The sequence below is a fragment of the Ranitomeya variabilis genome, chromosome 4, assembly GCF_051348905.1.
Source record: "Ranitomeya variabilis isolate aRanVar5 chromosome 4, aRanVar5.hap1, whole genome shotgun sequence".
NCBI lineage: Eukaryota > Metazoa > Chordata > Amphibia > Anura > Dendrobatidae > Ranitomeya > Ranitomeya variabilis.
This window is the reverse complement of record NC_135235.1, coordinates 437,374,268-437,387,043: the sequence shown is the minus strand read 5'-3', so window position 1 is coordinate 437,387,043 and position 12,776 is coordinate 437,374,268. Positions and strand designations below refer to the sequence as shown.

Below are 12,776 nucleotides of genomic sequence, written 5' to 3'. Positions count from 1 at the left end.
TGTTCTCGGACAGGAGTGAGAGGACTTTGCCAGCAAGCTATAGGCAGCAGGGACCTCGCATACTAGTGCGAGTAGGAAGGCTTTCGGACCTCACATGGAAGAGGGGTCCCCTTGGCCTCCAGGCCGGCCGGACCACATCACCACCCGTACCTGGTATCCTGGACTGTTGACTGCTTCTACCTGTAAACCAGGTAAAGACTTTTCCCTTTTAAGTGAGTGCCCAGGGCCTTGGACCGGGTTGCAGCCACCGTGACATCCCCTTTAAGAGTGACCAGACCCAGTACCGAGTATCCCCATTGCCCTAGTGGGCAACTCACAATCCCAAAAGGCTTATTAGCTGTGTAACAGGCATTAAACATGTGGGGTGGGGATTCAAGTTTGAAATTGAGCACAGCTCAATGCTCGTGGAGTAATGAGCTCATCCGACCACCCAGATACTCGAGTGATATCCAAGTATCACCAAGTACTTTCGGTCATCCCTAGTAATGATACATCTTAAGTGTTTATCCATAAGTACATAGACACTGCAACCATTAGAAAATAAATATGCAAAGGCTTACAGACTAAATCGAGAGAAATGTAGAAAGGTGTTGGTTGCCACGAAACAATCCCCAGGATGCTGCTCTTTTCCCAATGACTCGGTGTTCAAGCATGTATAAGCAACTAAGATGTTTATTGTTACACAGATAACGTGTTTCATGGTATAAAATCTCTTTTTCAATCCAAATAGACATAATTACAACAAATCATAAATGCCCATACTAATACCCCAATAGTGTGGCAAAAAAAAACTCCAAACATGTACAAGGTCAAACTAGTACTAACATCTAACATAACACAAAACCTTGTCACTTGTAGATAAAATAAACTATGACATGCTTAATATAATAAAATCACTTTAAGTCTGCAGTTGTGCTCAATAAATATTTACTTTTTTCTGTATGGATGATAAATAATTAATTATGTCGCTCCCATCCATCTAGAAGTGCAAAGTGTCATCTTAACTAAGTGTAAGGAAGAAAAATTATATGAAGGGGTAGAGGGTGGTACATGTCCCACAAAGTAAAATGAAAGCAGGAGGAGAGTGGGTGGAGTGCAAGTGCCATATTTTAGTGTGGCTCACATAGTTGAGAGGTGCAGGCATCACGCTGGTTGTGGTGTGTGTCACAGCCTGAATAAGGCACAGGTGCGTGGCCCCAATGGAAAGGAATGACCATGATGCTCATTCATAAGGATTATGGTTAGCTCTAGACCTTGTGAAATGCTCAGTTGTTCCACTATAATCAATTGTGGCCACACAAATAGAAGCCCCCCTTGAAGTATAATAAAGGGTATAGTGTGTTTTTGTGTTGAGTTTTTCAATTCCAGAGTTCATGATGGGAAGGTGACTTACTGAGCCGGACACCACCTGTTACAGGCTTCTAAAGCCAAGTCCACACACCATATTTGTTGTGAGTTTTCAAATTTAAAAATGTTAAAAATAATCTGCACAGATTTTAGGGTCAAGATTTCATGGTAATATCTGCAGGGCAAAGTAGATGGTGAACTAGTATTTGTTAAAAAAAGGTTTGTTTTTTTCAAGGTTAGCAAGGCTGATTTTCCAACCAAATAGTTCTCTTCTGTTCATCCAAAATAGCTTCTTTAACTGTGCAAAGAAGAGAGTCTGTGTCACTCCAGCTATCGGGATACACCGTCCTGTACAAAGAGGGTAGAGAATCCAGCTCAGCCTCCTCCCTTTGAGCGCACTCCAGGAGCAGATCTTCACACTTTCCCCACCATTGCCGTGTTTTTCTAAAGAATGCAGAGAGAACTGTCAAAATTATACAACATATACACACACATAATATGTATATTACAATCTTATGTCACATGGCCACAAGTTGCTGTGTTGCCCAAACCTTAGGTTAAGTTCCTACAATTAGTATTTGGTGAAGATTTTCTGCATCATTTCTGCCCCTACTATCTGAATTAGATTTTTTCATTGCATTTCTGAGTGTGTTTTTTAAACATGCATTTTTATTACTTTTTTAACCCTAATTTTTTTGTCTTTGGTATGTCATGTTTTAAATGCAGCTGCTTGGTTTTTGATACTTCCTTGACTTTGACAAAACGGTCTTGTAAACCTACATGATTTTTAGTGCATTTCCACAGCAAAAACGGATTGAAAATGTGTATGTGTCTTTTACCATCAGATTTTCTGCATCAAATGCAATTCCATTGAGAAACTCAAGGTACATGCATGAAAAATCGACATGCTGCAGATGCAAAAAACGCACTGCAGGTCTGTTTACCCTGCGTAAAAAAAAATCCAAAGTGCCCATCCTTCTTTTCCATTACATCATCTATCAGGGAAAAGTTGGGTGGCAGCTATACACATTAGATTGTCAGATGATCCACCAAAATTGGTGGGGTCAGCCAACTTTAGTCTAATGTTTTTTGAGGGTCTTAAAGGAGTATTCTCAAGTTGTCTTTTGAGCAGCTCAGAGCTATGGTGTCTCCTGTCTCCTTACTTCCTGGTTTCTGGTGGGGTGGGCTCTTCTCCTTGAGTGCCAGTTCTGGTGAGCAGCAGAACTGTAGCATTAATAGAACGATAAAGGTCAGCACAAGTTCTGCTGTAACACATTCAGCTATCACTTATTTGTCCTGAGTTCTACACTGTCATCACCATATTCACCCATAGAAAGGATAGGGAATTTGAACAAGCCCACAACTTTGGGCAGTGAGAGCTGTGGTTAAGAGACCTGCTCTGGGAGATCCCAACAATATGCTTATTTTCATACTATTTCAAGCAAACTAAAGAGAATCTGTCATCATTCTTTTACTAAGTTATATGGGAGCAGGATCCTTAGGGACCGAGACTCTGATTCCAACTATGTGTCATTAACTGCATGCTGTCATTTTGATACAATCACAGTTTTCTCTGGTGCAGATCTAGCAGTGCTCTAAATGCTAAGCCCTGTTTAACCCCTCCCATACCACTTGTGGGAACTTTTCTAAGTACATTGAAAGTAAGCTACTAATCAGTAGAGGAGGTGGGTTTACACATAGCTGACTAGAAGGCACATGGCAGCTAGTCCTGTGGTGATAATCTCCTGTTGATAAAAGAACGATTTTATTGAAACAACAACACACAGTCTAGTAACTGATACATCATTGGAATCAGGGTCTCTGTCCCTAAAGCATTCTACCTTCAGTTTACATAGCAAAAAACTGCTTACGGATTCCCTTTAATAACTTGAGAATTCCCTTTAACTTTTTTCCAGGATCCTTTTCAAACAGTCCAGTCTAATAGTCTGACATGGTGTAAAAACAAATTTGTCATTCATCTGCCTACTTACAAGTTCATACAAATATAATTCCAAACTGTACTCATGAAATGCAACAAAATGTACTCACTTTAATTTCTTAATACTCTTTTCATTTAGTGGGATATGTAATATGATAGGATATATTCCCACACGAATCAGAGCGGAGAGACAGGAGAGTCCAAGCTCCAAAAGGCAGTGTGCATTCTGCATTATGAATAAAAGTATACAAATATATCAGAACACCTATTCTTAGCAACATTATTTTCTATTGAAAAATATAACAGCAGCAATTAACTCACCTGTTGGGCTACTGCTTCAACATTCTGCCTAGTAAAATAGCAGCGTATGCTTTCCCCCTCCTTTTCCCCAATAATGTCTCCACGCTGGTATCTTGTTGCATATTCAGCATCTGTCAAGCACTCTGAAATGAATGTGAAATTGTGAAAATGTACATTTAGTAATTCTGTATGATTATATTTTAAGTCTCATGATATTTGTCAACAATTTTTTAGTCTGAGCAACAAGAATCATTTAAATCCCCTTATCCCCTTTAGTAGTTAATTTACTCTAATATGTACTACAACACCCATAACAGCTTATGGGGCCATACTGTTGCTTGTACTGTATCTACAATATGGTGTGAAAAATTGGAAATTTAGGGCATTCTATGCAGCCACCAAAATGTGCCTGACCTATATGTCAGATCTGGGGAAATGTAAACAATATACTAATGCGGAAATACGTGGTGAAGTATGTCTGTATGCATATTTCATACAGAAGCATTGAAATGTTTATTTCTGCTTGATTTGCAGTATGCCTAATAAGTTACTGCACGTTTTATAAAACAGTTTGCAATAAAACTGAATGCCAGATAATAAATCTTAAAAGTGGAGAAGTAACATTGGTAACATCATGGTCACCTTGCGAGGTCAGGAGAAGCTGATGATGAGAGACTGTAGGAATTAAAAAGGAAAAGAGAGACTGGTATGTACTCTACAAATGTATGTGAGTGTGTGCGTGTGTGGGTACGAAATATGCAGTCTGTGTTAGTGCTGTCTAAATACAACTTACTGTGTGACTGTATAACATGCAGTGTGTGTGAGAAGCAGTGTATGGAATATACACTGTTTGTACGTGTGGAACAAGCAGTTTGTGTATTTGTGTGGAACATGAAGTTTGTGAGTGAGAATTCGGAACATGCAGTGTGTGGAATGTGCATTGTGTTTAACCTAGGCAGTATATGTGCAACATGCTGTGTTGCACATGCCATGTGAGTATGTGTAACATACAGTGCATGTGTAACATTAAGGGTATGTTTCCACGGTAAGTAAACGCTGCTTGTTTGACGCGTCTTTTCAGATCGCAGCATGTCCGTACACCTTGCGGGGACGCAGCATCCCCGCAAGGCATATCACAGGGCCCTATGGCGAGGGGTGCGATGATCCCGGATGTGTACTGTACACATCCGGCACCATCGCATCCCAGAAAGGGGGCGGGGCTTAGCGCCGAGCGGCTTCGCCGCTGCGGCGATACCGCCGCCCCTCCGGACCGTGGAGCCATACCCTTAGTGTGTGTATGTACAGAGAGGAAATCTAATATCTATGGTGATCTTAAATGGGAAAAGTTCAATGAAATGCTTATTGCAGAATCCAGTGTTATTGAGAATAAGTATCATATACCAGTGTCACACTTCGTGAAGTCTTTATTGGCACATAGTTTGTCACTCAAGATTCTTCCAAGAATTGAGGGGACCAAAAGGACAGGACGAGGAACTCCAATCTTGTGGTGAGTTACCAGAGTGTATGGCATTAGTGTTAAGCAGCTTCTTCCAAGTGAAGAACTTGGTTCTAAATGAAGAAAAGAAATGTTTCATATATTTTATTGACAGATATAATATACAGTTGTGCTCAAAAGTCTACATACCACAGCAGAATTTTTGCTTTCTTGGCCTTTTTTCAGAGAATATGAATGATAACACCAAAATTTTTCTCCACTCATCTATAGTGGTTGGGTGAAGCCATTTATTGTCAAACTACTGTGTTTTCTCTTTTTTAATCATAATGACAACCCAAAACATCCAAATGACCCTGATCAACAGTTTACATACCCTGGTGATTTTGGCCTGATAACATGCACAGTGTAGTGCCCACATCTCTGCCTGCAGTTCCTCTCTCCCTGCAGAGATTTCAGCGTACTCACCACCAAGGCTCCCGTCCTGCCCCTTCCTGGTCTGCAGCTTCCCGGGGTGCATGCACTCCTAGCAGGTCTCCAGGCACTGTGCTTAGAGCGCACGTGTGCACCCTTCCTCTTTCTTAAAGGGGCCACGCTCGTTCCTCTAAAGTGTCCCCAGCCAATTGCTGGAGGTCTCTTTCTATTTAAACCGCCTCCTCCAACATGGATGTGCCTGTGCAATGTTGTGAGTTTGTTCTTAACACACTTGTCTGTTCTCAGGTCCCTACACTTGTATCCAAGTCTGCTGCACTCGCCAGTGCTCACCTCAACAGCAACAGAGCCAGCTGCACCCGCCAGAGCTCACCTCAATGGCAGCAGAGCCAGCTGCACCCTCCAGTGCTTACCTAAAAGGCAGCAGAGCCAGCTGCACACACCAGTGCTCACCTCAACAGCAGCTGAGACAGCTGTACCCACCAGTGCTCCCCTCAATGGCAGCCAAGCCAGCTGCACCTGCCAGTGCTCACCTCAATGGCAGCTGAGCCAGCTGCAACTGCCAGTGCTTACCTCAACGGCAGCTGAGCCAGCTGCACCCACCAGTGCTCATCTCAATGGCAGCAGAGCCAGCTGCACCCATTAGTGCTCACCTCAATGACAGCTGAGCCAGCTGCACCTGCCAGTGCTCACCTCTACGGTAGCCAAGCCAGCTGCACCCATCAGTGTTCATTCCTCCGTTAGACCATCCTGTCTGCACCTGCAGTTCCTGTGATCTTCTCTGCCTTTCTGCATCTGTTGGACATTTCCCTGGGCCATTCAAGCTATCCACTTCTAGGGTCAGCCACCATCTACCCAAGGTCAGTCCTGAGTAGCTCCTTGATCACCTCCCTTGTCTCTCCACGGACTGCTGGGTCGTTGGTCAGATTGGGTGAGGCTCCTACTCACGCCCCTTCAGGTCTTCCTTGGGCTTTGGCACAGTGGTTCCACCACCCAACCCATTATACACAGTAGTTGACACAAATGGGTTTGAATGGCTACTAAAGGTAACATCCTCACCTATGACCTGTTTGCTTGTAATCAGTGTGTGCATAAAAGCTGAGTGAGCTTCTGGGATCCAGACAGACTCTTACATCTTTCATCCAACCACTGACGTTTCTGGATTGGGATTCATGGGGAAAGCAAAAGAATTGTCAACGAATCTATGGGAAAAGCCTAGTTGAACTGTATTAAACAGGAAAGGGATACAAAAAGATAACCAAGAAATTGATAATGCCAGTCAGCAGTGTTCAAACTGTGATTAAAAAATGGAAAATGAGGGGGTCTGTAAAAACAAAACCACAGTCAGGTAGAACAACAAAAATCGTCCACAACTGTCAGGAAAGTTGTTCGGGATGCAAAGAAATCTCACAAATAACATCAGCTGAAATACTGGACTCTCTGAAAACTAGCGAAATTGCTAGTTCAAGATGCACAATAAGGAAGCACTTGAAGAAAAATGGACTGCATGGTCGGGTTGCCGGAAGAAAGTAATTACTTTGCAAATGCCACAAAGAATGTCAGCTACAATATGCAAAACAGCACAGATACAAGCCTCAAAACTTCTGAACGAGGTAATTTGGAGTGATGAGACTAAAATTGAACTTACATTTGTTACATTTGGAGAAAGGCCAACAAGACCTATGATGAAAGGAACACAATTCCTACTGTAAAGCACGGAGGTGGATTGCTGATGTTTTGGGGGTGAGCTACAAAGGCACAGGAAACTTGGTCAAAATTGAAGGAAAGATAAATGCAGCACGTTATCAGCAAATACTGGAGGCAAATTTGCAATCATCAGCCCAGAAGCTGCGCATGGGATGTACTTGGACGTTCCAACATGACAACGATCCAAAACACAAGGCCAAGTTGGCCTATCATAGGCTACAGCAGAACAAAGTGAAGGTTCTGGAATGGCCATCTCAGTCTCCTAACGTCAATATCATTGAGCCACTCTGGGGAGATCTCAAATGCGCAGTTCATGCTAGACAGCCCAAGAATTTACAGGAACTGGAGGCGTTTTTCCAAGAAGAGTGCGCAGCTTTTCCATCCACAACTACCACAAAAGACTTCAAGTTGTCATTGATGTTAGAGGGGGTAATACACGGTATTAAGGAATGGGGTATGTAAACTTTTGATCAGGATGTTGGATGCTTTGGGTTGTCATTATGATTTAAAAAGATAAAACGCAGTAGTTTGACAATAAATGGCTTCACCCAACCACTAACCATGAGTGGAAAAAAAGGTTTGGTGTTATCATTCATATTCTCTGAAAAAAGGCCAAGAAAGCAAAAATTCTGCCCGGGTAAGTAAATTTTTGAGCACAACTGTATGTAGAAAAGCAATCAACATTTCTATAATGCTAGTTCTATATACTAGTATTACGTGAAACTACTAGGAAACTGAAGTATGGATGTGTGCGGAACAAAAATGTATTAAGGCCTCCTGGAATAACCTGTTCAGCTGTCCAACATGTATAATTTTTGAGTTTGTGAGTACACAAACACAACAATAGGGGCTCTCAGCTGTTACTTTCTGGTGAAACACATTTCCCTACCTGTTTTATCACAGGAGAGAGTATTTCTGTTCATCTCCAGCCCAATGAGCTCATCATATATAAAATCAGTGACATAGGAGCTCTATCTGCCACTGAATTTATATGGCAATGTAGACTTTTATACATGACTTCAAACACTCCCTGGTGATAGATTGTGGTCTGATAGCTATAAAATCAAACCTCCTAACTTAACTATCCACTATATTCTTACAGAGAACTGGGACATTTAGATCCATATGAATTTGCAAGCTGACAGCACTAGGGGTATGATAAGGATTATGGTAATCCTTTATTTTAATTTTTAAAGGATTATTCCCCTTTCTGCATTTCATGGCAGGTATGGGAATAAATGATTCTAGGGTCCGGCTACCAGGGGAAAGTTTATGAAAATGGCCAAGTACTGCTGAACTATTCTGTTTGTGTAAAGCCCATGGAATTGAAAGAGTGTTACAGAAACAGCATTGCAAAGTTGCACTTTTAGTATTTGTAACGTCTGTCTGAGGCCACGGGCTCAAAGGACAGACTTGGCACAAGCCACTCCAACTGACAGATTCTAGAGAAACTCGACACCATTTAACTCCTAAACAGAGATCTAGACTTACAACAGGATCCAGTGGATTGCTATCTACAGGAGCACTGCCGTCCGGAGATGCGTAGGATGTTGCATAAAAGGACAAAATCAGGATCCATAAGAATAGTCACAAAACATAAGCTGAGGTCAAAACAAGTAGCAATGAAACAACAAGGAACTTACAGCAGGACTGAACCAGAGAAGCACAAGACTATATCTGGCAGCTTCCAGCAGTAAGCTGGAAGCTAAAGTAGGGTGTGGGCGCTCCAATCGGCTGGCACAGGGAGCTGATAACTCCAGTTGGATAGCACACAAACCCATACTACCAGACTTCATGGCACTGCAGGTCCTAGCCACACAAATCTAAGTGGCTAGACAGAGCCGGTGCCATATAGAGCTAGTTCCAACATCTCTTCTATCACCAGCGCTGCCCGCAAAATGAATATGGCGGCACCTGACAATATGAGCAGATGTTGCAGGAGCAGGTCCTGATGGAGATGTGACAGTATTACTCTCACAATTCCCATGCATCTCCTTGTTCTTATGCAAACAGCTTAGCGCGGCTGTGCTTGGCTGATTTCATAACACCACCTCTGGTGACCGAGACCTACAAGCAGCTACTTTGAGATGGGAATAACCCTTTAGCAAAATTATAGCACAATCCAAAGCCCTCTAGGGTCCACCACAGATGTGAATATTTTCTGTTTCTAACAATGCAATCCTCATTGTATGGGGCAAATTAAATATCCATTTCTAATGTTACAACCTTCATTGCTTGAGTCTAGTCTGCAAGAACACGTGTGTCAGTGCGACCTTAAAATCCACAGTTGAAACATTAGAAAGCGGCTTTTTATAACTTTAAAAATACTCCATGTAAACAAATCCAAACTATTTAGTGAAAGCATAAAAATGGAAACAAATGAAAATAAAAAAGTAAGAGTGCACCTATTCATTACCTTACATAAGAAGAAAAGAAAAGCCACAACTCTGTTCAAGCATGTAGCGTGGTAAGGTTCAGCCTTTGTTCAGCTTGTGTTTTTACTGTGGCTTTTTATACTTTGTCACCTCTGTGAACACACTAGCTAAACAAAGGCGAATTCAGCTTCTGTGTCTCATGTACAATTATATCCTTTAGTCAGTTCTTTAGATATTTTTGTGTTTCAGCATGATAGCAGTCCTATGTATAGTAAAGTAAATAAAAAAACCATAACTCCACAGTTTCACTATGGAAATAATGATACTATTTAGTATGTAGCTATGTTGTAACTGGAGACCATAAAAAAAACAATCATTAACTGTACCTTCACATCTACACGTGCCACAGTTTAGAGATGTCCAGAGTAAGTGAGAACTACAACGATCTGTGCTGATGATTCGAACATGCTTTTTAGGCTGGGGAAATAATGAGATATATCAAAGAAGAAATTAAAGCAAAAATAAGGCCATTTGAAAAAAAAGAAGTAAAGAGAAGTAAATAGTTTAATTCATATTTAAATCTAATGTCACAAGTTTATCATACTCATAGCATAAACTAAAGCAAAATATATATTGATTTTTATAACTACAATAATTATTCTTCTGAGTTTTATATAAATATTGGGACTATGAAGTAAAGGAAAGACAAATAGTCTCGAAAGATTAAGATTATTGTTATATGTAAATGTATGTCTTTTGGATGTTAAAACTCACAATATCTCCAATCAGAGCTTTTGTTATTTTTTCTTACAAATATATTTTCACATATAAAAGTATCTGTAAGTGGGCAAAAAGAAAGATGTAGCGTAGTCCTTTGACCCCAAACTTTGCTCCCAGGTTGAGGATGGCGCAGTAACAGACCTAGTCACAGAAAGATTAACTTGAAACTGGTTATCACAGGTTGAGTCAGGCAATCATAGTGGTTACAGTTTCTTTATGACTACACAAGGTTAATGGTTACAAAACCATATTGGCACAAGTCTTGTTGTCTCAAGCCATAAGAAACTCAAGATTCAGAAGAATCAGGCAACAGTTTACTCGCTGTTGTAATGACACCTAAGGTGTCACTGGCGCTGCCCAGGGAGCGCTAGCAGGGGGCACATAAATGTGTGCAGGGAGTGCAGGGAGTGCAGGCAGAAAGCACACAGTGCACAAGGACCTTAGACTAGTGTAGTGAGCACAGGACCTGGCACTGAGCGATCACGTGACCAGGGGACGGAGTCACCGCACGTGAGTGCAGGGAAGGACACTGAGCATGCAGAGCACAGGGCAAAGACAGTAAATGTCAAGGAGAGCCGAGAGTCAGAAGCCAGATGAACTCGCAGTACCTAGGGACAAGACAAAGAGTAAACGGGGACAAGCCAAGGGGGTCAGATAACCAGGAGAGACAGTGCAGTACCAAAGCAGGATACAGAGGCAGAAGTCATGGGACAAACCAAATCATAAACAGCAAGGCACACAAGCACAGAGGCACATGTTTAAAGACGAGTCACCTAGCTCAGCAACCACTAACTGAGTATACGGAAGTATCACCGACACTAAATGCAGGTACTTCCAACATTAAGTAGCTGCCCCAAAACCAAAGAGAGGCAGACTGAATTAACCCTGACCTGACCAGGATGGAGGTGGAACCATCATGTCCAAAGTCATGACAGTACCCCCTTCTCAACGGGGGGCCACTGGACCCCCAGGTTTCCCAGGAAACCAGGCATGAAAGGAGCGCACCAGATGATCAGCAAGAACCGATCGGGCAGGAACCCAGGATCGGTCCTCAGGACCATACCCCTTCCAGTGCACAAGATACTGGAGGGAATGGTGGACCAACCGGGATTCCACGATGCGCTCCACCTCGAACTCCTCCTGACTATCCACCAACACAGGTGGGGAGGGACCCAACGATGCTTCTTCCACAGCCCCCAATGGTTTCAGTAGGGCCCTATGGAATACATTGGGTATCTTAAAAGGCGCTGGAAGACGCAAACGAAACGCCACTGGATTAACCACCTCCTTGATCCCATAAGGTCCAATAAACTTAAGCCCCAATTTAGCCGAAGGAACCTTAAGTTTAATGTTCCTAGTGGACAGCCACACTTTATCCCCAATCCGAAGGGTGGGTCCCACAGTCTGTCTCCTGCCTGCAAAAAGCTAAAATTTCCTCTGAGCCTCCCCAATATTCTTTTGGACCCCCTGCCATAAATTCCCCAACTGCTGTACAGCAATATCAGCCCCCGGGCAACCGGAGTCCAGGTGAAAAAACTCCCCAAAGTGTGGATTAAACCCGTGGTTACAGAAGAAAGGGGAGTTACCTGTGGAGTGGTTAAAATGGTTATTAAACTCAAATTCTGCTAAAGGTAAGGCATCGGACCAGTCCTTTTAACTGGGAGCAGCTTAGCAGTACAAAACCTGTTCTAACGATTGATTGGTCCGTTCGGTCTGACCATTGGTCTCTGGATGGTAAGCCCACGAGAAAGACAACTCAATAACCAACCTTTTACAGTATTTGAATATCCACAAAAATTTTAAATAACCAATAAATTTCGTTTAACTTCACAATTGTGTTCCACTTGTTGATTCTTCACCAAAAATTTACATTTGGTATCTTTATGTTTGAAGCATGATATGTGGGAAAAGGTTGAAAAGTTCCAGGGAACCGAATACTTTCACAAGGCACTGTACATATAATATATGTATAAAGTATGCGCTGCATAAATAGTCTCTGATCCATGCAATTGCATGTCATTTCTTTACTACTCACCATGCGTGGTATCCCATTTTGCCAAGTCATGCGCTGTATAGATGTTATTAATTGCTGCTGAGCTCTGCAATATAAGAACACAGCCAATCAATTAAACAAGCAAGATTTAGGGAAAGTTTATTATTAAAATAGAATTTAACAGTTCAAAGTTTAGAACTTAGAAGGGACCCTCTTAGTACCTTTGGAGCACAGAATGGAGAAGGTGGAGAAAATATTTTTTAAACTTTCTACGCCCACAAGAAACTCAGATGACACTCGTACCACACTCTGATCAATAACTGATTAGAATAATCAATCCATTTTTCTCATATGTGGAAACTTTGGACAGTTTAGGTAAACAAGCCATTTTATGTGAATCTGAACTGTAAAACATTTAAAACTCTGGCCCTGATTAATCAAGAGTGGCAT

General features: G+C 41.9%; 1 protein-coding gene across 2 annotated transcripts in view; it reads right to left on the bottom strand.

The window, feature by feature from the left end:
• Positions 1-655: 655 nt before the first annotated feature.
• Positions 656-12,776, bottom strand: part of CARD14 (caspase recruitment domain family member 14) — a 106,274-nt gene continuing 94,153 nt past the window's right edge. For both annotated transcript variants that reach the window (XM_077251436.1, XM_077251435.1), the window contains exons 16-21: positions 12,369-12,432; positions 9,940-10,030; positions 4,988-5,155; positions 3,608-3,729; positions 3,397-3,512; positions 656-1,791 (exon numbers count right to left, since the gene is read on the bottom strand). In XM_077251436.1, coding sequence (XP_077107551.1) covers positions 1,584-1,791; positions 3,397-3,512; positions 3,608-3,729; positions 4,988-5,155; positions 9,940-10,030; positions 12,369-12,432 — 769 coding nt within the window. In that variant the 3' untranslated portion in view covers positions 656-1,583. The remainder of the gene's footprint in view (positions 1,792-3,396; positions 3,513-3,607; positions 3,730-4,987; positions 5,156-9,939; positions 10,031-12,368; positions 12,433-12,776) is intronic.